Below are 23,543 nucleotides of genomic sequence, written 5' to 3' on the forward strand. Positions count from 1 at the left end.
AATATAACAATAAGCAAAAGAAACAGTAATATTATTGCACGTTCCCGCTAGCTAACAACTTTTCGATTCTTAATGTATTTTTGTGTATGACCATCTTAAGATCATTAATTTTGTCATATTTCTCCGCTATATCCGCTTCCAAGTGCTTTACTTTTGAGTGGAGGGGAAGTAAGGATTCCTCATTTGTGCTGGAAAATAAGATACCCAATTGAAATTGGACAATGTTGAAGTTATAATGTCACATGTTTAGCATACACAAACTTTTGTCATATTTAATTCAATTTTGTTAGGAATATTAAAAGTTGTAGAATTTTCTATGTTTAAATCTCATTGTCTTTGATAAGATTTTTACTTTTAATTTAGTTGATTTTAAAAGGCAAACATTATGATTTATAATTTCGAAATAAGCATTGCATTAAGTAAAACGAATAAAAATATACAAGTATTATTTTATATATACTCTAAAAGTGTACTAACGTTTTTTGTTTCAGCAATTGTTTTGAAGCCTCTTCAAAAGTTTTAGTCCATTGTTGGAGTTCTTGGCGCATAATTTCAACATCTTCCTGAATGTGATCCAGCAATTTCCCTAAAGGGTTTGCGACACGCGATAAAGCTTGCACATTAAACCTTAATTGTTCTATTTCCTTATTAACAACGTCTTTAGCTTTTTGTGCTCCGAACTGCCACTCCTAAGGAAAAAATACGGGAAACGAGTAATAAATAACTGAATGTATGTCGTTCTTAAGCAATTATGTTTAATTTATTGCAATAGGCTAAGATATCATTTAGTTGCGCTTACAATATTAGTCTTGCCGTTGACTTCAGAAAACTCTTTTTGTGCGTTTAATATTTGTTGTACGAGGTGACCATGCTCATTTGAAGATATTTGCAATTGATCATCCTGGTCTTGAGAATTCGCTAAGGTGTCTGTGTTTTCTACAATGACGATACTAGATTCTTCTTCCTTAAATATAATGAAATTAAAATATAAACATAAGATTAAAAGCTTAAATGCAATAATGATTTGGTAATATGTACCTCTTCGTTAGTTGTATTTTCAACGATAATATTTACTTTACCAACAACAAGATTATCTACGGTTGACAAAATAATTTCATTTTTATCTCGAAATCTTGGTGCACCTGGTCTCGAAGAAGAAGGTCGTCTTACACTGTCTGGTCCTTTTCCATGCGGAATATCCACAACTTTTGATTCAGATGCTTTAACCACAGATTCCACCAGGCTTGAACTTAAATTTTCCTGTTTGTGTATGTTTTCGTTATTGATAGTTGCATTAGATTCAAGTGAAGTATTTTTATTCAAGTCATTATTTAAAACTTCATTTTCATGATTGTTTGATAATCGTTCATGGAATTCATACTTATTAATTTCAGCATTTTCAATTTCGTTACTTTTGTCTCCAAGAGATCCAACTTTTACTATATCTTTTGAAATTGTTACATCTTCGTCCACTAAACTACGAGTTTCGCCATCGATATCTTTTGTGTTTTCTATATTTGAGTTTGATAATAAAGAGCTTTCATTTTCTTGAGATATTTCTAAATTAGGAATAGGAATATTTGAATCGGTATCACCGGAAACAAGCGCGGAATCTGCTAATTCGATCGCATTAGAGATATTATTTTTATTTAATGATGACGTCTCACTTTTAATTTCTTGTTTTTCTTTTTCTAGACCTCTTTTACTTATTATTTTAGACGATTGTGATGTTTTTTTGGGAGGAGACTCTTTTTTTACTACAGTATTTTCTCTTAAGTTCGTTTTATTCGGATTTTTATCAGATTTGACTAACTTGTCAGTACTTTTTGATGATATTTTTTTTGTATTTACACCCTTTTTAACTAGTTTAGGTGCATCTTTAACTTTTTTTTCATTCGGAATAGTTGGATTGCCTCTTTCTTTGTATAGTTTTACAGCTTCATCTGAAGAAAGTTTATTATCTAGGGCAAACGCGAGGCACTGTAATAATTCATTTGTTTTGTCAGGCTCTTGACCAGCTACTATTTTAGAGGGTTTAACATTCAAGATTTTTCCAGTGGTTGTGCCTGAAATGTATTGTATTAAATTTGGGATGTCTTTTTTGTAATTATTTTTGCCAAATCGAATATTAGCGTTATCTTAGCATTTTTAATACAACTCATAGGGGTAATACTACTTTGCCACCCAATGAACGTCAGCAAACAAATACTATTGTGTATAATCCACTCCACTACTATATGTATATAATAAGCATAAAAAAAGTAATTAAACTTACCTACAACCGATATAACTTTAGTGAGAAATTGAATTTTACTTTCTCTATCTTTTACGTTATCAGATATTAATTCTTCATCTTCAAACAAACCCTTAAAAAACCCTGTACTTTTCAACACCTAAAAGAAACTAGATGTTTAAATTTATTCAATAGCTATAAAATCTAAGTAATCAATGTACTTACTGTTGTAATAATATCATGTAGAAATCTGAATGGTGGCTTCTTTAACAATTTGTCGTTTAGTGGTGGCCGTTTAACATATTTCCCTAAAGACACTTGCGTAGCTTTTATTATACTTGCATCGATTACGTCTTCCATCGTACATGTTTCAGGCAAATTAACTATGTTTTATAATCATAATTAAGTTAAGTGTATTATAATGTATACTTCTATATAATATTAATTGAAACTACTTTGTTTACATTCACAAAATTATATCGGTAACCGTGGCAACCAAAGATTATATTAAGGTTCGTCTTCACTTGGGCCTTTCCATTACTGCAATGGTCTAAATGTTTTTCAACGCTAATTTAAATAAAATGGTAACTTTGCAGTGTTGTTTAAGCAATTATTGTATTAAATTAGAGTTAAGAGATGCGACATCTGATTGATAATTATTGTATTTATATAATAGAGAAATATATAAGTTATAGGCGCACTTTAAACACAGAAACGATCCATGACCGGGCTATTAAAATAATAATTGAGTGTGACTACTACTACTGGTACTTTTCTCTTAGCACCTACTTAAATAATAAGTATTGTGCTATATTTTAAAATAAGATTTTGCTTGTCCTAAATTTAAACACCTCTCGCCTCCTATGTGACCCTTTGTTGAGTGTACTTATTATTAAATAAATAATAGATATAAAATCGTCTATTAAGCTTCTTTTTTAAAAGATATTGTACAATTATCTAGGTATTAAAACACATTATTATTCACTCGGATTATAAAAGAAAAAAAATTTTTTTTTTTAATAAACTCATTGTAATTAGTATGGCCTATAGTAAAATTATATGGTAGACATTTTTATAATAGAAATTTTGATTATTACAGAGGTTCAAAACTCAGAGCTTTTGTTTTTAAATATTAGTAATAAATAGTAAACAAAAATTATATTAAATGAATTAAGGTTTTGTAAAAATAAAAAAAATAAAAACGTTTTGTTTTTTTAAAGGTTCTTATTATATAGAGTACGTTATATGTATGGTAATATATCATTTATGTCACCTTTACGAACCTGCCCACATTATCGATAGTTTTATATTATCTGTTACAGGAAGGTACGTGGCTACTGATTTGACAGACGACACCTTTTACTGATAATAAGACTTTGCGAAGTCGTAAAGCTACTTTTAAATTTCGTTGGCTTATAAAAAATATATAAAGTAAAATAAGTCTTAAGTTCTAGGTGACAAGTTTTATATTATAAAGAAAAAAATAATTTTGGATAGATGTGGGTTAAAAAGAAACTCTATTACTACCATATAAGAATCAATTTTTCCTCATATTTTTATACTTACAATATGAATGATTGTTTAACAGTTTATAACATAACATTTTAATATAGTACGCCATCGGCCATACTCTTTTAGCGTAACAAAATCAGCGCCTGAGTGAAAGTAATATCAAATTATATCTGAGTTAACTTGCAAACTAAAACTCTTAGAAAGGAGCCAAAGTTGTTAATGTTTTTTTAGAATGCCGCGCAAACGTAAAAGATTAGGTAGGCCTCCAGGTTCCAAAAATATTAAATCCAAGAAGGCCGAGGAAACAGTAATTAAGACCGAAAATGACGCTGACGAATGTAATGAACAAACAAATGTTTGTACTTATTGCAGTCGAACATTTGAATCCAGAGTTTATTTACTTCGCCACCTCAAGTACTGTTCAAAACCTTTGACGATGCCTGATGTTGGTAAACCAATTAAGGTAATGAATATCAGCTGCTAGAATCCTTCAATAATTGTAATATCAAGTCACTTATATTGTTTACTTTTCTTTTAGTCAACATTTACTTGCAATCAATGTCACAAGAAGTTTAGATTCAAAAAGAGCTACACTAATCATCTTCGAGATGAGCACTCAAATGCTCCAGGCAGTATTGCTTGCAGTCAATGCTCAGTAGTATGTCCAAATAAAGAAATATTAACAAAACATATTGAAAACATACATCAGCGAGAGATATTTGAATGTGAGCACTGTGGTAAAAAGTTTGTAAGACGCTCTCATGTCTTAAGACATATGATGCAAAGAGGCTGTGATGGCAGAAATGTGTCTGTGTTTCCATGTGAGGTAAGTGTAAACCGTCATCAACGTTAGCTCCTCAAGGATACTTGTAATTATCTATGTTTATTAGGTTTAGACACACAATAAATAATATATTATCTTGTTTAGTGTCTTATAAACATTAATATTTAATTTCATTTCTAGATTTGTGATGCAACATTCTCAAGGAAGGATAACTTGATGGTCCATCTTCGTATGCAGCACATAGCAAGCAAATTTTTTAGCTGCAAACTTTGTGATTTTCAGACAAGAAATTTTTCAAAATTAATTGTTCATCACCAATGTAAACACATAGGTAAATGTTATTTACATTTTATTAAAACCATTTATAAAGAAAAATAATTGGTTTGAACTTAATTTTTATCAATTACTGCAATATATTTTTCACAGAAATACCACAATATGAGTGTGATCATTGCGGCAAAATAACTAGTTCTCGAGGAGCCATTGCCAAACATTTGGAAATACATGGAGAAAAGAAATATGCTTGTGATGTGGTAAAATATTTTATTGACAATTTATATCATCATTATAAGATTTCTGAATGGTTGTCTAAGAAGTCATTTCTATATGAATAGATACACTTTGTATAACATACATTTCACCTGTAATATTAAAGTATAGCTATAATTGTTATTGTAATTTGTTAAGCTGCCCTTTGAGGATAAATTTGGTAAGTTTTTAGTTCCAATGATGTTTTTCTTATCTGATTTGAATATTTGCTAAACCTATATAGTAATTTGTTTTTTTGTTTATTTTTCAAAAGACATTTTAGCTTCTAAAAGCTTAAGTGATTGATTGGTATTTAACATTTATCATATGCTCTCGATAAATCTATTTACCTACCAATCAAAGAGGTAATTTTTCTTATGCTTTATAATTATATGGGTCTGTAAACAGTTTTAGTATAGTTAAGAAGATATAAGGTGGCTTCACTTTCAGTATTCTCACTATTGCTAACTGACTATGTTTTGAAATAAAATAAAAAAACAGATTTAAGTAACACAAAATATGGTTTTGCAGTGCGGCTACAGTACCTTTACTATAGAAGTGATGCGTCGCCATGTGTTTACTCACGTGCCTGAAAAACCTTACAAGTGCAACATATGTAAACGATCCTACATCCAGAAGGTACAATTACAACGTCACATGGAGAAACACAATGGTAGTACTTGTACAAAATGTGGTTTATCATTCCAGTCCAAGGCAAGGTAAAGAAAAGACCTATTAATATCATTTATTGTTATTTCATATGATTCTAGTTGATAACATGAACTTATACAATTGTCTGGATTGTATATGAAATGTGGACAAAAATGAAATTTATTTGATTTGTATTTGCTGTGCTCTCCCAATGGATAGAGCCAATTCTGTTTATCAATATATGTTTGAATACTTGAATTTGTAAAGAAGGAACTATATATTAACAATATAAAACGTTATTAAGAATTAAAATACGTATATAAAATATAATAAGAAAATTACTTAAGCTGTGTACTAAAAAGTTAATATGCTTTTGTTTAATTTATAATATTTTTTATGACAATGAAAGAATATGAATGTAGTGATTGGGACGAGTTATTGTAATAAACTTATAATTTAAACGAAATATGTGACTTAAAAAATTGGATATTTCAGATTGCTAATTCATGAAAGAGAACACATGGGATTGACAAAACTACTGTGTCCAATTGAAACATGTGTTTATTCCAAAAAGGAATTTAGTAATGAAGAGAGTCTTCAAAGTCATGTCAAAATGCATTTGGATGAAAAACGTAAGCTTTTTCTTAATCATGCTATTTACTTTTTAGCAAACAACTTTGCTTCATTTTCAGAGTTAATTTATGTATAAATTATTTGTAGTACTTTTAAAATTGCTTAAAATTAATGAATTTTAAGACTAATGAGTCATTTTATCATCATGCCATTATTTATTTATACAGGGCATGTTATTTATTTTTCTTCTTGGTTTAAAGTTGCTACGTGGTAAATTTAATTAAACACATCCTTTACTTTAATTTCACCCAACCCTATACCCAGTTGGGTGAAATTAAAGTGAAGGTTTATATTTAATTTTGTTAAACAAAAGTGATAAGCCACATGATAATGCATTACTCTAAAGATAAAATGTAAACACAATTATAAAATTACTCTACCAGTCAAAATGGTGTTTGAAATTATATATTCTATTCAACTATTTGAATCTTTGGTCTTACTCTCAATCAAATAAACATAAACGTAAATAATGAAACGCAAAATGGTAAATAATGTAATTTTATTTTATTTTTAGCATACGAATGCGAAGTGTGCCCGAAGCGCTTCCATAGCGACGCGAACATGCGGCGGCACATGAGCACGCACGCGCTGGAGCGGCCGCGGCGTTGCATGTACTGCGTGGCGGCGCGCGCCTACGTGCGTGGCGAGCAGCTCGTGCGACACGTGCGCAAGTCGCACCCGCAGGTGTTCCGCGAGCGACTGCTGCACGTGCGCCGTGTGCTGGTGAACTTAATATATATTCTAATTACCCTAGACCGATTGTTAGTTCATAATATACAGTACTTCAGACAATTCTTACTCGAATCATCTACGCATATGGTTAATTAAGTTGGATTAAAATATTAATTATAATTTAATAAGCTTAAATGTTTCGCTTTGTTACTAACACTATGTCAACCGAAAATTGAGACATATATTAAATACTAACTGCAAGCTAAGCAAAAGAAGGAGTTGCGAAAAAAAACACTTCTTAAATTTTTTTATAGGATACATTACATAGCAAATTTTTGTTTCTTCAGACGGTTTGCCCCCCTTTTTGACTTTATCTTAATTATAAATACATTTTGCAATCTTACTTTTTTCAATGAATATGTAATTGACAGGGTTCCAATTTAGGCATGGATCGTGTGCGAAAGTCAGAGTTGGAGTCTATTTTGAATGTGCTAGATGCCGAATCAGATCGCATATTAGAAGGCTACGGGCAGGGTGTTCTTTATGGCGGATTACAGGAACAAACACAATCAGAAATGGAAGATGAACAGATACAAGTAAATAATCTACATTTTTTAATATTATTTCTGTAGTAAATCATTAATAAACTAGGTTAAATAAACTAAATGCATGCAAATGCATAACACAGTAAAAAGTGGTTTTATATTTTATTGTTTGCCTTTTGTCTTATAATTTTAATAATTGAGACATAAATGAATATTAATACTCATGCTAAAAGAATTTATAATTTTGATAGGAAGAGGAGGATTCTCCATTAATGTCTGAAGAGGAACTTGCAGAAAGTCTGAAGAAGTTACTCAGTCAACTGATAGACAATGAAATGCTTGAGTGCTTTGGATGGCCTGATGAGTCTGTGGATGTGGTATGTTATAGAAATAAAATACTCTTATAAATAATCTATGCTACTGTTATAAAGTTGAATAGTTTGTAGAAATGTAGTTTGTAGTCGAATGGAATAATTTCTGAAACCAATCCCAATCCCACAACAATTCTACTTTGGCTTTGGATATAGAATCACATATTATAGAATAAATAACATGTTATTATTAGTATTAGTATTTTTCATTAAATAAATTTCTATCCAATTCCATTTATGTATGTAATAGTGTTCAGACGGCAGGTTGTATATAAATATATCGTAGCATAAAAATGGTTAAATTATATATATATTATAGTATAGTTTTGTTTAATTCTTTCATGCAATAGGTGTTAGAGAAGGTAATCGAAAATTGTGGTGCACGGGCAGCTGATCGTGACAAATGGACACGCGTGCAACGCCTGCGTGAAAATGCCAAGCATTTGTTCCTATACGTGATAGAAGATAAAAACATTGCACGTATGCTCGACACTCACACCATAGACCAAATCATCAACCATATACTCGATCAAGTTAGTAAGCCCGATGACAGCGATAATGAAGACGACAAAAGTAAAAAAATGCGTAAATAGGCTGGAAGATGGTTTGAATTAAAATATAACTTCTAAAATTGTGTCCGTTAGAATTTACTTAAGTAAGTCCTGAAAAATTGTTCTAAAATGTAGTGTAATCTTTGTTTTTTTAAAACATAGATTTTATCGAAACAGATAAAAAAGCAAAAAATCTTTTATAATAATTTATTTACATTCGTTTTAATATGAAAAGTTGACTGTGTCTCTGATTTATATAATATTATAATTATAATCAAATAGTTTTCGCTGAATCAAAAATTTTATGAAGATTCGTTATAAGATAAGAATATTTTTGAATATTATATTTTATTTTAAATCAGAAAAATATGATTATATTTGAATTTAAATAATATTATGACTAGAATAGATGCCAAAATGTACTGTCATTATTCAACAAACTAGCTATCTATTAAATACATTTTTGATGAAATATTAATTTAATATTTTGCTTTACTTAAAATGGCTTGAATATTAAGCTTCTAACAATTTTTGAAGCATTTTCTTGTATCAAAAGTTGCAAAAAATGATTACTAATGAATATTGATTGTCACCACACAAAACTTAACAGCTTAAGGTGATATTTCGAAATTCCTACTGCAATACTTATGTTTCTTATAAACAATTAGAAACAAAAAAAATTAACTATTTATAGGTTTACAGTTATTTGAAAGTTGAAATATTATAAGAAGTAAAAGAGAAATACTGGTGTTGGATGTAGAAAATACATATATAATATACATATGTTTTATTGTAAGTTGAGAATAGCATATAATGGCAACTGTAAACTTTATACAATACGAATATAGCAATTGTATATTGGTATATGGATTTTTAATTTTGTTATGCACAGTTGTGATTCCCGGACTGGTACTAGAATAGGGTCATTGAATGTGAAATGTATACAATCAAAATTATATTTTTATAAAATAATATTCTTATATACTAAGTGCCTTAAAATTCTGTGGTGGTTCACCCATATCTAAGATATTGCAATTATATTATTTGTTTTATTTTGTATTAAGTTGGGGTTCTAATTTAAGTTACTGTTAATGATATAGTTAATTAAGGTTTATATTAATTTACACATAAGTTTTATTGTTTATCATATGTCATTTTATTGTATTAATTACAATACATATGGTTTATAGTTATTATAATTGTGTTATTATGACAATAAATATTTTTTTAAGTTATTGGATGTTAAATTTTTATACCTCTTTGACATTATGGAGTTCAAATAAATAAATTTACAGTATAGAATATCTTTGCTCTTTAAGCAAGTGCTGCTTAGACCAAAGAGTATATCTCTTGATTGATATTGCTTGCTTGATCAGTACGGCTTCTGACTATCAGTAGATAAGAGATTGGATAGTTAGCACTAGGGTTGCCAGTATAGCCAAATTATTTCATAATTCTGGTTCACTGAAATCATATAGAATCTAAAATTATTAATGAACTAACAAAACTGTTGAGAAATATTTGTGACAATTAAATTATTGATTTTGTAACCTAGAACATGAAAAAATCTTAATATTTTAGTACCAACATAAGTCAGTATATGCTAAGACCTCAATTTCAATTTTAATTCCATATTTTAATATCCACAAAATTTACTTTACAAAACAATTAAGGAACGCAACTATTTGCGTTCTACATAAACGTGTATATATATCAATACATAAGATAACTAAGTACACTTTTTGTATCTAATTATACGATCTCACAGCCCTGTGTAGCACAATCAAATCTACCAGGGATCTGTCAACAAATATAGTTTCTTTGTGTGGTTTTAGTGCAATAATAAATTTGCGTTCGATTTCTTCTAACATCTATGTTTCAGTCTCAGTACATACTGTGTATTTTAATGGGCGAGGAACATCAATCTGCCGTATATAGTAGCTGTTTGTATTCTCTGATTTTTAAATATGACCTTTTTATTTAATTTAATGGCTTAAACTTGTAGTTCTGCTTAGTGCCCGTGCCGTTTATTTTGCGACTTACAGTTGGAAATGGCCTTAAGTGCTACTTCCAGCATTAAAGTGTAATTATTTAGATTTGTTTGTTTAGATCGATATTTGGTATATAAAATTGTATTATACTATTATTTATTCTGTGAATCTGAAACCGAACCGGTATCACTGTCTATTATTATTTATATCTGTGACACTTCTCTATTACAACTATTTTGACTACGTTGTAAAATGAACTTTTAAAATTAAAATCGGTAATATTTCGATTTAATTATCGAATAACACAAATATCGAAATTATCGAACTTTGAATAAAAAACAGAAATCGATAAATAAAGTCATATCGATTTTTGGACATGTATAAATAAATCATCTAGAATTTATTGTGTTTTAATACACACTGACATACATAATAGCATTGCAAAATTTATTTTTCCTTTTTATTGATTTTTGGTGTAATAGATAGTTTTATAAAGATGTCAACAAGTGTTCCTTTAATTGTGAGGCTATTAGCATCATCTGTGTCTGTAGCTGGTAGAGCTGGTAAAATAGTAAGAGATGTTATGAGCAAGGGTGAACTTGGTATTGTAGAAAAGGTTAGTGTATTTTTTATATTTAAATCACACACATAGTTTATTTATTACGTAAGTTTTATATTTAATGTTTTAGGCAAAAGACGACTACCAAACAGAAGCTGATAGATCAGCTCAGAGATGTATTATTGCGTCTTTGTCAGCTCAATATCCAAAAATTAATATTATAGGAGAAGAAGATAATCCTGATAATGAGGTAAGTAATCATTTAGTAATCATGCCCACTATTTATCTACAATCAAGTTTTAATTTACTGATTTAACTATTTTGTAAAGTTAAAGCCAGCAAATGTCTTACTGCTTGGCTAATAAATTTGTAAAACATTTTCCCTATTGAAGCAAATTCCACCATTCTGCTCCAATGAATGTTGGTTTTGGCTTTACTCCTTTACTCTTTTTACATTAGTCCTTTATAATATTAACCAAATAAAATTAGATTTGTAGGTATTGGTAGATAGGTAAATAAAAGTCAGTATATGTCATTTCTTTTAACAATCGTTAGGTTTCACATGAAGGTTTTATTCTTTGTTAGAATTTCCATTTATATTGTTCATTGACCTTGTTTCTTGACCTCCTTCTGTTACATTTACATTAGAAAAAGGTATCTTGTCATAACATTATTTCTTTTCAGGGTGATGTTTGTAGTGATTGGCTAACAATAGATGCTGATAAAGAAGTTTTACGCCTTGAATGCCCTTCGGAGTTGCAAGGCATTAAGGAAGAAGATATTGTAGTATGGGTGGATCCTCTCGATGGAACTTCTGAATACACCCAAGGTTTTGTAACACTTAGAAATAATTAATATTGCAATTTATAACATTAAATGGAAATTTCTGATTCAAGCAGATATATGATGATAGCATGACTAAAAAATTTTAGGTGCCCTTATGTTGAAGAGAGATCCTTGGGAAAGATGGAAAATGTATTTGACCCACCCACTTATAAGTATCAAGTGGTATTTAAGTTTACTACAGTCACACTATGGTAAATGGATAATTTGCACATCGTAGGTAGTATCTTTTGGGTGTTAACAATACAAATATATGAAATAAAACAGTGTGTCAACAAAAACCATTTAATAAATAAATAAATCATAACATACTATTGTTTGGAACTTAATATCACATAATATTTTGGTGCATGCATCACAAATAGCTGCTTGTAAAGAAGTTTAATAAATTTCTACTTTATTGCATTTGAGTGTGATCTTCCTTAACTGCATTAAGCAAATATATATTGCATGTTGCATATGGTTGAATATACATAAGCAATATTAAGATATAAAAAAATTATGTCATTGATGTTGTTGCAGGTTTCTTAGAACATGTGACAGTACTTATTGGTATATCAGTCAATGAAAAACCAGTTGCTGGTGTTATTCACCAGCCATATTATAAAAATGTCGGAAGTGAAAACAAAACTGGTAGAACTATCTGGGGTCTGCAGGAAATTGGTGTCGGTGGATTTACCCCAGCTCCTCCACCAAACTCTCTTATTATCACAACAACAAGAAGTCATTCAAATCCAGTTGTAGAGAAAGCATTACAAGTAATGAATGCATCTCAGATTCTAAGAGTTGGTGGCGCAGGATTCAAGGTATTACTATAAGTTTTTAAGTTAGCCATCATTTTGTATGTCAAATTCCCTTCTTCAGGTGATTGTATTTATAGAGTTTACTTATTACAAATAGTATTATATTAAAGTCTTGCAATACCATCCTTTGGGCTAAGTTTTAAATATATATATACATTAATAGAAGCAAGCAACAGTTTGTATTATTCTATGAACACAGTTTTATCTTGGTGGTGTAATCATTATATCTTACAACATTATTATTATGTATAGAATGTTAACAATTTTATTTACAGGTCTTACAATTGCTTGAAGGAAAAGCATCTGTTTATGTTTTTGCTAGCCCTGGCTGTAAAAAATGGGATACATGTGCCCCTGAAGCAATTCTTTCTGCTGCTGGTGGCAAATTAACTGACATCCTAGGTCACAATTATAAATATGGAGCCTCAGAGCCGAGACCTAATAAAACTGGAGTGTTAGCTGCTGTTAATGCTGACCTTCATAACTATGCACTGAATCGAATACCACAAGAACTAAAAGAAAAACTAGCAAATAAGTGAAAATATAAATATGTTATATAATACAAGAATCAATGCTATAAATTTCTACCCATTCAGAAAATAATTAATATATACACCTTTCACAAAAAAACAATGGTTTTATTATGATACTCAATATTTGAATACAAATAAGTCCCACGCTAAAATAGGTATATACACTAACAAAAGTCAATTTTAATAAGCTTGATATATTAGATACATAATACATATTTCATAGTTACGTTGTTCTGTAATAAGTAATTTTTGACCATCAACCTTAATTAAGTATAACGCATGCTTAGTTAAGAAACCCATCTTATCATGTGTAGCTATTGATTGTGATTACATAATCACTATAACAGAAAACAATAAAAATATTAAATCTGACATATTTTCTTAATATTAATAAAAAACTTAAATGCAATGTTATCAATATTAATGACTATTAACTTGTTTCTTTGGAGAATGTGTTTTTGTACAAGGTTAAATATAATCAGTAATTACATTTGTTGCTGCGCAAGACAAGCTTACTACGTTAGACTACATTTCTAAACATAAGAGAATGTCATTTTTTTCTAAACTATTGTCATATTGTGTACGTCTTTTTGTCATATAGGTTTATGAAGATTTTTCACAATTTGCTATTTAACTTGATGCTTAACAATTTTCTTAATTCTCTTCTCAAAATTTTACCAGATGGATTCTTTGGTATTTCTTCAACGAATATAATTCCACCGCGCAAGTGCTTGGCCGGCGACACCTAAACAATAATTACGATTATTTTGCTTTCCCTTACCTTAATTATTTTGACCTTGACTTTCGTTCTAATTTTTACAACCTCGAAAACTGACTGCATTTTGCAATTTACATACAGACCTAATTGTTGTATTTTATTAAACTTTTCATTGAAACAGCGCCAAGGAAAATGTTTAATATATTATATTAATAAAACACATGGAAATAATAAGTACTTATGTTTTCTGTAAATAATACAATTTTCAAATACACACATATACCTTCTGCACGAATAGTACCAGATAATTACCTTAGACGCGACGTAGGCCACGATTTCATCGGCGCTGAGTTCCACTCCCGGCTGCGGCACCACGAAGGCGACGGGCAGCTCGCCGACGGCCTCGTCCGGCCGCCCCACCACGCCGCAGTCCGCCACGCCCGCGTGACGAAGTAGTAGCGCCTCCAATTCTGCGGGCGCCACCTTTGGACAATCAAACAAACTTTAAATACAAAATATGGATACTAAGGTATTTTTTTTAATTAAAAAAAAATCCAAAGATTGGGGAAATTTTATTTATTTTGAAGTTAGTGGACTCCTAAGACTAGTACAAAAGTTCAGAAATGTATGTTATCTTGCATCGGAATGATAATTAAATTATTCATAATTTTCGAACATATCTCTTGATGTTGATCACGAATCGAATAAATCTAAGTCACTTCACTTTAGCATAACAGCTTCAGCACACTTTAAATATGTAAAGTGGTTAAGTTTTAGTGGTTGTACTCAAGACATAATGTATTGCAATTACCTGGAATCCCTTATATTTGATAAGTTCTTTTAATCTGTCTACGATATAAAAGTATCCTTCATCATCGTAGTATCCAATATCGCCGGTTCGTATATATCCTTCTTTATCGACCAGTGCATCGCTGGAAGCTTTGTCGCCCATGTAACCCTTCATGCCCAAAGGCGATTTAATCCATATTTCGCCCTCTTTTCCTGGACCTAGCTTGGCATTAGTTTCTGTATCCAGTACCTTACAAAATATTTATAAAAAATTATAATATTCAACTTATTTGAGAATAACGCATTAAATAATAATATGATATGGCCACACATAGGGTCATAAAAATATTTATACTATATTATTTCATAAATACTTGGTCCGATGTTCTAGTAGATAATTTATATGACTGCAGATCTTACGTTTTTGGTCCAAATCCCGGGTCTAGTTAATTTTATTTTTCTGTAGAGATATTTTAACGAAGAGTTTGGGATATGTGAACTAAATTATTGATTACACAGTTGACTTATTCAAGTACTTTTCATTGTTTTGGACTTTGAATTTATTACTTTATAGATAAATTACAATATTTTCGACCATTAAATATTTTATGTGACAGTTAATAAATGATTTATATTTAGCACTTCTATGAAATTGTGTAATTATTTTTGCACAATTTTCTTTTAAATATTTTCTTATATAATATTCCTGATTGTGTTAATGGGATTCATTTAAGGCATACCTTTATTCTCATGCCAGGCGCAGGGGTCCCACATGAGCCCATTTTCTCCCCGTTAGTTAAATCCACACAACATGCCATTGTTACCTCTGTGAGACCGTATCCTTGTCTAATAAAGCCAATTCCAGTTCTAAAAAAAAATACTCTATTACTCTTTATTTATCACGTATTCATTTATATCCCTTATCTTCCTTCTTTATCTATAATAATCGCTGTTTTTCTTTATGCGCATTTCACAAAAAGTTCTGAATGTTGGAAATAAAATATTTTATACTAGCTGTTGCCCGCGGCTTTGCTCGCGTGGAAATTAAATTAATTTACATATTAACTTAAAATATTACTCTAATTTAAGACCGCTTTAAGACGCTTAAATGCGTATCTACTCATTTTTCATCAGTATCTCAAAAATAAAGTATCATTTTCTAACTCAAAAAATTACGGACTTCCATAGAAACTTTCAAGCCTTATTTCCCCCCCTTAGGGATAGAATATCTAGAAACGCTTACATATGTATCTAATCATTACTAATCAGTATCCAAAAAATTATGTTTCATGTTTCTAGCTCATAAAATGACGGACTTCCTTAGAAAAGAGTTAAACCCTTATTTTACACCCTTCGATTTTGGTAGAATCTCCAAAATCCTTAAAACGATCCTACTCGACAAATTTTATGGCCCTAACTTTAGTAGTTTACGCTCGGCGATGATGAATCAGTCAGTCAGGGTATGTTATTTTATAAGTATAGATAGATTATGTACATTCAGGATGATTTAGAAAAAGTTTTTTAACTCTACAGTTTAATCTAACATATAACATACCCACTGCAACGTGTGGTCGGGTTTGCTAGTATATTATACATTCATTACCCCCAGGCTATGTCTATGTTAAATATTATGATTGGCAGAAGTGCTTTAGGCATGACGACGCAAAAGCCAATAATATTAGTCTGATGTAAGCATAAAATGACAAAACAAATTATTTTCTAGTTGGGTTTTTTATAAGGATGTTGTTAACTAAACACTATTGCATACAAGGAAAAGCTATTACAATATTTCTTGTTTATGTTTATTATTTACCTTTTAGAAACAGCAGCCTGAATTTCCCTAGACAGTGGAGCTGCCCCGCACCATACTTCATTAAGTGATGTTAGATCATATTTGGGGACAAGGGGATGCTTGGCCAGGAACACTGCTAATGGAGGCACTATAGTAGTCATGTTTATCTGAAAGTTAAAATATTTTCAGCAGGTATTTTTATAGTGGTACATAAAGCCAAAATACCCACTAACAAGTATTTCTTGTAATATTTGGTATTGTTAATTTTACAGGACTAAATTAAAAATAAATTGACCACTGGTTTCAGAAAATGGTATTTGTGAAAAACCAACAACAAAATCAATAGTTACTCTTTTACTTTAAAATAGTGATAAATGATTAAAGCATGTAATCCATACAACATCCTGTTGAATTTTCATTTGTCACATCCATTCAATTTTCTGTTGAATAGTCTTAGAATATAATTAATTGATTATTATATAAGGATTATTTAAATAGATATTACATAGTATGTGTAATATAATTCTAAAAAACTATTCTACAATTATGTGTTTACCAATTGATCAATGAATTTACCTTGTATTTTTGTATTGTTTCCAAAAATTGCTCTTCATCAAATCTCACCAGAAATACAATTTTTACATTCAAACACATGACAGCAAATGATGTGATGAAACCGTATGCATGAAACCATGGTATCAGAGACAGACCACTTAGCACTTTATGGTTTTTCCTTTCTTGTGAAGTCTCTAAATAGTACCTGCAAGTAAAATAATTTACTTAAAAAGCTTATACCTTTATGAGTGTAAATATAATAAAACTGTAAAATAAAATATATACAAATTAATAATTATAAATGTATATAAACATTATTTTAATATTAGAATCTGAATGTATACACAAAATACTTACTTCATATGGGCACACAAAGTGAGGAAATTAACATGTGTAAGCATTACACCCTTCGGTAACCCTGTGGTTCCAGAGGAACACATTACAGCAACTGTGTCATCTACTCCATTCACATCCACTAGTGTAAAGTCATCCACATTTACATGTTTCTTTACCAAATCATTGTAAAAGATAGCAGGTATAACATCATACTCTCCGAAGAGAATAATTTTCTCAACATGAGGTAAATCTTGGCTACAGTCGTACATATTTTGTGCAGTGATTGGTGATGTAAAAATAAACTTTGGTTTAGTAATTCCGAATATATGACTAATTTCCCCTAAAATCATAGTGTTGATTAGTTACAATTTACAACTCCAACTGAAAATTAAATAGTGAAAAATAAATCAGGCAAGAACTTTTATTACAAACTATTTTAATTGGCTTAATTACACAACATAAAAAATTCAAATATATATTTTTTTAAATATGTGCCCTTTATATTATAATCTACTATTATTCTAAAATAATAATGAAAATTGCAAAAGCAACAGATATTGGTGTAAAAAATATGCATAACTACAACACTCAAAAGATGAAAAGATGACTCCTTACCAGAAGAATAAGTAACATTAAGAGTTGACAGAACTCCACCACAGTAAATAATTGCTAGAGATGCAACAGTAAACTCAAAACGATTTTCACTGCTAAGTGCAACTACATCTCCCTTTTTCAACCCTAACTCTTGAAGTGCAACAGCCAAGTTAACGCTATTTTGAAGAATAGTTCTATAAGTAACAGACTCGCCCGTTTCGGCACAGATCTATAAAACATAGACAGAAATCTTATTTTAAATATATAAACTAACCAATTATATAATATACCAGCTGCTCATTCCAACTTTGTCTGGGTGAAATAAATATTTAATTTACTTCCCGATTGCAGTGCAACCAACTAGGTAGAATTTAAACTATCCACAGACTCAACAATACAAAATTTCAACAAAATTGGTCCAACCATTTAGGAGTTTAGTTACATACACACAAAGAGAAAAGTTATACATATATAAATTTACTAACTATGAATTAAAAACAAAATATAATAAATAAAAAAATGAGAAGAATTAAAGTGGAAATAGAGCAAAATGGTTATTTAATTATAAATAGTGTACTCACCTGTGCAATATTGTCACCAGCATTCTTTAATTTATCAAATACAAATTGACCAAAGGATAAGTGAGCTGGAATCGGACGTTCCTCCGGACCATATACTATATTGTTATGTATAGACACAGCCATATTAAAATGTAATCGAAGTACCAGGACTTATAAAATCTGAGAACGCTAAATAATACACCTATTTAAATTACTTGATCTTCGATCACACCATAAAGTACGTAAGTACTAGATTAATTAAATCGTAATCGATGTTTTAGTTATCTTAATACTATTCTTATAACACAATTTTTAATAATCATTTATAGATTATTAAAAATTGTGTTTGATAAGAATTAATAGATAATCACCAATGAGATAATATAAAAATATACCTCGCAGTTTTTTTAATTGATTATTATTATACACTATAAATTAATACAGAGGTCACACAAACAATTGCGAAATACTTGACTGATTAAATAAGTCCTAAAGAAAATGTGAAAAATCGTTAAAAACCCTACTTTGAAGTTTATTTGACATTGACAATTGGTTAAAAACATGCTGCAGTCGGGCATTGCAGGCCTTGACAGTTGACATCAAATGCTTAAAAGATTTATATATAAAAGCCGAACCAAAAAAAAAAGATTTATGGTAATGTGTTTTTTTTCTATGTTAAAATTTGAAGGCAAAGGATAATCCATGCAGCAATACTTGAGTATTTGGGGAAAAATATATAATTTTCTTGGAAATCATTGTTTAGGTTCGTACACGTTTGTTTTTAACAAAATTTGATCGTCTAGTTTATAATTCCTTAAATATTATGCAACGTTAGAATACATTTGATTGTTTTTTTTTAAAACTTGTACATAATATCTTTTGTGCATAATGCGCTGTCAACTTGATCTCTATAATTATATATATATAAGTAGCATATACGTATACTAGTGAATCTGGTCTTATTTTATGAATATTGACAACAACTTGGTTAATCTATCTGGTGACTGTAAATCTAACGTCAAGCAGTGGCGGACTAAGCTCGTTAGAGGCTTGGGCCCAAATCTGAATCAGCTTTGAAAAAATGTAGTTTTACAAACTTTTTATTCAGTTTACATTTGTGTGTATAAATAAGTGTGTTTATGTTTATTTATCATATAACGTTTATTTAATATATATATATTTAGAGCCGAGATGGCCCAGTGGCTAGAACGCGTGAATCTTAACCGATGATTTCGGGTTCAAACCCAGGCAGGCACGACTGAAATTTCATGTGCTTAATTTGTGTTTATAATTCATCTCTTGCTCGGCGGTGAAGGAAAACATCGTGAGGAAACCTGCATGTGTCTAATTTCAACGAAATTCTGCCACATGTGTATTCCGCCAACCCGCATTGGAGCAGCGTGGTGGAATATGCTCCAAACCTTCTCCTCAAAGGGAGAGGAGGCCTTTATCCCAGCAGTGGGACATTTACGGGCTGCTAATGCTAAAATGCTAATGCTAAATATTTGTTTATATGTAAAAGGTCTCGATGGTTCTAGAGTGTAGTGTTTTGATCTTAACGAATTTATGTACTAAGCACATTTTTAAAGTCTTGTTTAGGATTTGATCTGGGGATTGCGGACGCATTTGGGGGCCCCCCAAGACTAGAGGCACGGGGCGAGCCGCCCCTTCCGGCCCCCGGCGGACTAATACGCCACTAACGACAAGTATTCTATTAGTGTTGATTATATTTTCATATAAGACGTAGTTACTCTTTAATATTCTAATATTAAAAATAATATAATCACTATGTTTCACCCATAGAAGTCATTCAGTAAAATTTGTACATATAACTGGTCTAACTTAATTTTAACGTTAGAACAACCCAGTAATATATATTTCTTAGTCCATATATACTCCTGTAAGTAAGATAGACTACTGTCATTGTCACATCAGTACTTGATTGATTGATACTTGATACTAAAATGATTAATATGCGATATATAAATAAAATAATATATTTTTAATTTCTTTAGTGCCATAACTAGTTATGAAAACTATTTTTAATAAACTTTGATAATACTTTTTCTGCACATTTATAGGATTCGAATATAAACACTCATATTAATTTATATACAATATATCTTTACAATATTAACTAACAAAAATCGATTAAATTACATAAAAACAAAAGGGACGTACCGCCCGAACAGGGACTTGAACCCTGGACCCTTGGATTAAAAGTCCAATGCTCTACCGACTGAGCTATCCGGGCTGTGTATAATTGATTAAAATATGTAATCGTTTTCCTTTTTTTACCTTTAACCATATTATTAACCATAAATCGCAATCTTCAATCGCAAGTTAAATATTATTTAACTTTAAATATTGCATTTTATTATTAACCATGTTATGTATAACACGACTAAAATTCGAATATATCTCGTAGCTCCACGTCTATTTATGTTCTACATTTTTTTTAAAACCTTTTCTTATACTTACCACTCTGTATTATTATCACTTTTGTGTTTTGTTTAACTACTAATTACACTATATACTGGGTTTCTATTATAGAGTCCTTCGACGTAGACCCTTTTTTTCACGCAGTGGAAACCTTCAGCAAGGTACCTTTAACCGGGCTATGTGGGATTCCTACCCACTAAAACCAACTGAATTAGCCGTCCTCGGCACGGATCGGAAAGGCTGCGGGATCGTGTCGATATAACGCATCCGCGGCCCCGTGCAGTGCACCGCTCGTGGCTCGACGAAGCTCCTTAGTCATTTGCCGCATCAGTACTTGGAACAAAAATCTCATCCTTTCTGATCCAAACTGGTTACGAGCAATTTCCATTTATAAAAAACGGTTGATTTTCAACAAGGAAATATATCGTGTTATAAATAAATATAACTATAATATATTATAAATGTGTGCCTCATATTTTGCGATTTTTTCATTTTCTCACTGCTTATGATTTATCTATACGAGTCGAGATCATTTATTTAGAGATTGGGCTTCGTGTAAGTCCGTCCAGGTAGGTACCACCCACCCATCAGATATTCTACCACCAATATTAATAAGTTTCGTTTTAAGGGTGAGTGAGTTTAAATACAGACGCAAGGAATATAATATTTTAGCTCTAAAGGCGCATTGGCTATTTAAGGAATGATTTATATTTCTAACAGTGTTTATGGGCGGTAGCGATCACTTACCACCAAGTGGCCAATTGCCCATTCGCTTACTTATACTATAAAAAAACGTAATTCCCAGGCTAACATCACTGAACTTTGAACACCTTGTGCTGAACACCTTGTGCTCGGCGAAGGACAATATCGTGACGAATTTTGCACAAGTCGGGTATTAATCAGCCACATATGTATTCATCAATCCACATTAAGAAATAAGGAACCAACTGTCTCGTCACTGGAGAAGAGGCGTTAGCCCATCAGTGGAACATTTACAGGCAACTTTACTTATCTTTAACATATACACCACCAAACCAACTATGAAAATAAAACCTTACCTCTTTTTATTCAGCTGTTTCGATGATTAGTTCGCTTTAATAGACCGACCGATGAAAAAACTGATATTTTATTAAAGACTCAAATTCGAATTCAGATAAAAGATTACATTTGTATTTACTTGAATATTATTTCTATACACAAATATAAGTTTGTTATTTTCTTCATAGAAATGTTAGATACTACACCTCGTTGCTTTACCTAGCGTGGGGTTTAGTAGATAGAGTAGAATTTCACCCGTAACATAGAGGTTTCGCTCGAAGCATTTCTTCAACACCGAACATTTTCACACAAAATAATTCCATATATTATCTTGATGTTTCGTAGAACATTAGAATGATTCTTTTTTTAATTTTAATTTGTCGTTTGAAATGTTTTATTTAGATTCTAAATGTGTTAGTTATTAATTTGTTTAGTTAATTAAAAAGAGAGACGGTAAGTTTTTAAGCAAATAATTTGTATATTTATAGTAGCAATGTCCCAAATTAATTAAGGAATTACAATTATTCTTATTTACCCCTCCATTTAAGCTTTTCACTTGTGTTAGGAGTGGGGACGACCATAGACCAAGGGTTCAGGATTGATCCTGTGAATTTTTACATCGCTAGGCTGCCCGTAAACCATTTCGCTATTGACGCTTTAATTGTCACTCATATTAGATCTAACAAATTGTTTAAATGTAACATAGTTGTAAGTCTTTAATATATGTGATGTTGATATACCCATAAATAAATAAAATAAATAAATTGTATATTTAAAAAATCTTTAATGTGGTATTGATTATGTATTTTGTGTTGAAAGTCAATAGAGATATAATAAAATAAATTTAATTGACTGATTCCAACCAATATATTTAATAGAGGAGACAAATATCGAGATAAGTATAAGAAACATTAAAAGCAGCATTTAGCTTAACTAAAATGTAATATAAGTATTCAGCTCGCTTATATTAGTAAATACATCCCATCCTAACCGTGGTTTCTATCAAATAATATTTTCTTCGTATTAAGTACCTATACATACAAATAAAGATTTTGAGATGATTGTTTTTTTTGTATATTACTTTTGAGCTGCGCCTCCCAACAACGTACGGCTATAAAAAGAATTTTATTTCCCGATCGCAACGCCGCCTTCTTGGTCCAATCTAAACCATCAGCCCAGCCGATTAGGATGAGATTGATATACATGTACTGAGTAAATATTATGTTATTGATTATAATATTTATTTGTGATGTGATAAGATCACCAACATCAATATACTACTCTACTCTTACTTATATAGATTGGGATTTGTGAGGTTCTAGCTCATTTTCCACGTTGATTTACAAGCAATAAATATTTGTCCCCTGTCATTCCAAGCTTTCCTGTATTTACAGTTTATAATCGCAATAAGACGTTGTATTTCGGTTATTTAGTACACGAAATACAATAGTCATAGATATGATTTATAATTTAGAATACGCAAATGACCTAATTCCTTTCCTGAGAGGGC

General features: G+C 30.6%; 4 protein-coding genes and 1 non-coding gene across 8 annotated transcripts; 2 read left to right on the top strand and 3 right to left on the bottom strand.

Moving 5' to 3' along the window:
* Positions 1–10: 10 nt before the first annotated feature.
* On the bottom strand, positions 11–2,716 carry LOC125071021 (TRAF3-interacting protein 1). The gene is made up of 6 exons (XM_047681070.1): positions 2,459–2,716; positions 2,276–2,393; positions 1,039–2,066; positions 800–964; positions 478–689; positions 11–188 (listed from the first exon to the last, which is right to left on the bottom strand). Exons 1-6 carry the CDS (start codon positions 2,591–2,593, stop codon positions 32–34), a joined length of 1,815 nt encoding a protein of 604 aa, XP_047537026.1. The 5' UTR covers positions 2,594–2,716; the 3' UTR covers positions 11–31.
* A 1,115-nt stretch (positions 2,717–3,831) lies between these two features.
* LOC125071020 (zinc finger protein 260-like) lies at positions 3,832–9,715 on the top strand. Its single transcript, XM_047681068.1, has 10 exons — positions 3,832–4,208; positions 4,284–4,571; positions 4,710–4,860; positions 4,956–5,062; positions 5,589–5,776; positions 6,204–6,340; positions 6,856–7,064; positions 7,445–7,609; positions 7,810–7,935; positions 8,280–9,715. Exons 1-10 carry the CDS (start codon positions 3,978–3,980, stop codon positions 8,520–8,522), a joined length of 1,845 nt encoding a protein of 614 aa, XP_047537024.1. The 5' UTR covers positions 3,832–3,977; the 3' UTR covers positions 8,523–9,715.
* Positions 9,716–10,740: 1,025 nt separating this feature from the next.
* Positions 10,741–13,300, top strand: LOC125070816 (3'(2'),5'-bisphosphate nucleotidase 1). Of its 2 annotated transcripts, XM_047680802.1 has the most exons (6): positions 10,741–11,087; positions 11,161–11,280; positions 11,715–11,859; positions 11,963–12,067; positions 12,396–12,679; positions 12,952–13,300. In XM_047680802.1, exons 1-6 carry the CDS (start codon positions 10,968–10,970, stop codon positions 13,213–13,215), a joined length of 1,038 nt encoding a protein of 345 aa, XP_047536758.1. In that variant the 5' UTR covers positions 10,741–10,967; the 3' UTR covers positions 13,216–13,300. The 2 variants fall into 2 exon arrangements, with proteins under 2 accessions (XP_047536758.1, XP_047536759.1); XM_047680803.1 differs by lacking the exon at positions 11,963–12,067 and having other exon boundaries at positions 10,758–11,087.
* Positions 13,143–19,123, bottom strand: LOC125070815 (4-coumarate--CoA ligase 1). Of its 3 annotated transcripts, none has more exons than XM_047680800.1 (10): positions 18,949–19,123; positions 18,575–18,742; positions 18,015–18,222; positions 17,421–17,739; positions 17,085–17,268; positions 16,530–16,675; positions 15,457–15,583; positions 14,739–14,966; positions 14,240–14,410; positions 13,143–13,954 (listed from the first exon to the last, which is right to left on the bottom strand). In XM_047680800.1, exons 2-10 carry the CDS (start codon positions 18,695–18,697, stop codon positions 13,826–13,828), a joined length of 1,635 nt encoding a protein of 544 aa, XP_047536756.1. In that variant the 5' UTR covers positions 18,698–18,742; positions 18,949–19,123; the 3' UTR covers positions 13,143–13,825. The 3 variants fall into 3 exon arrangements, with proteins under 3 accessions (XP_047536756.1, XP_047536757.1, XP_047536755.1); XM_047680801.1 differs by having other exon boundaries at positions 18,925–19,123; XM_047680799.1 differs by lacking the exon at positions 18,949–19,123 and having other exon boundaries at positions 18,575–18,844.
* A 1,611-nt stretch (positions 19,124–20,734) lies between these two features.
* Positions 20,735–20,807, bottom strand: Trnak-uuu. The gene has a single exon. It is a non-coding gene; the product is annotated as a tRNA-Lys (tRNA).
* Between the last annotated feature and the right edge of the window lie 2,736 nt (positions 20,808–23,543).

This window comes from Vanessa atalanta, chromosome 18 (genome assembly GCF_905147765.1).
Source record: "Vanessa atalanta chromosome 18, ilVanAtal1.2, whole genome shotgun sequence".
NCBI lineage: Eukaryota > Metazoa > Arthropoda > Insecta > Lepidoptera > Nymphalidae > Vanessa > Vanessa atalanta.

Bases quoted from the DNA above. Each gene is read 5' to 3' on its own strand.
- LOC125070815 (XM_047680800.1), bottom strand. From the start codon at position 18,697: ATGGCTGTGTCTATACATAACAATATAGTATATGGTCCGGAGGAACGT. The intron at 18,223-18,574 runs GTGAGTACACTA...TATGTTTTATAG, and splicing joins CTGGTGACAATATTGCACAG to ATCTGTGCCGAAACGGGCGA. The intron at 17,740-18,014 runs GTAAGGAGTCAT...CTATGATTTTAG, and splicing joins TAATGTTACTTATTCTTCTG to GGGAAATTAGTCATATATTC.
- LOC125071020 (XM_047681068.1), top strand. From the start codon at position 3,978: ATGCCGCGCAAACGTAAAAGATTAGGTAGGCCTCCAGGTTCCAAAAAT. The intron at 4,572-4,709 runs GTAAGTGTAAAC...TTTCATTTCTAG, and splicing joins TGTCTGTGTTTCCATGTGAG to ATTTGTGATGCAACATTCTC. The intron at 7,936-8,279 runs GTATGTTATAGA...TTCATGCAATAG, and splicing joins CTGATGAGTCTGTGGATGTG to GTGTTAGAGAAGGTAATCGA.
- LOC125071021 (XM_047681070.1), bottom strand. From the start codon at position 2,593: ATGGAAGACGTAATCGATGCAAGTATAATAAAAGCTACGCAAGTGTCT. The intron at 2,067-2,275 runs GTAAGTTTAATT...AATACATTTCAG, and splicing joins TAAAGTTATATCGGTTGTAG to GCACAACCACTGGAAAAATC. The intron at 690-799 runs GTAAGCGCAACT...TTTTTTCCTTAG, and splicing joins TCAACGGCAAGACTAATATT to GAGTGGCAGTTCGGAGCACA.
- LOC125070816 (XM_047680802.1), top strand. From the start codon at position 10,968: ATGTCAACAAGTGTTCCTTTAATTGTGAGGCTATTAGCATCATCTGTG. The intron at 11,860-11,962 runs GTTTTGTAACAC...AAAAAATTTTAG, and splicing joins AACTTCTGAATACACCCAAG to GTGCCCTTATGTTGAAGAGA. The intron at 12,680-12,951 runs GTATTACTATAA...TTTTATTTACAG, and splicing joins TTGGTGGCGCAGGATTCAAG to GTCTTACAATTGCTTGAAGG.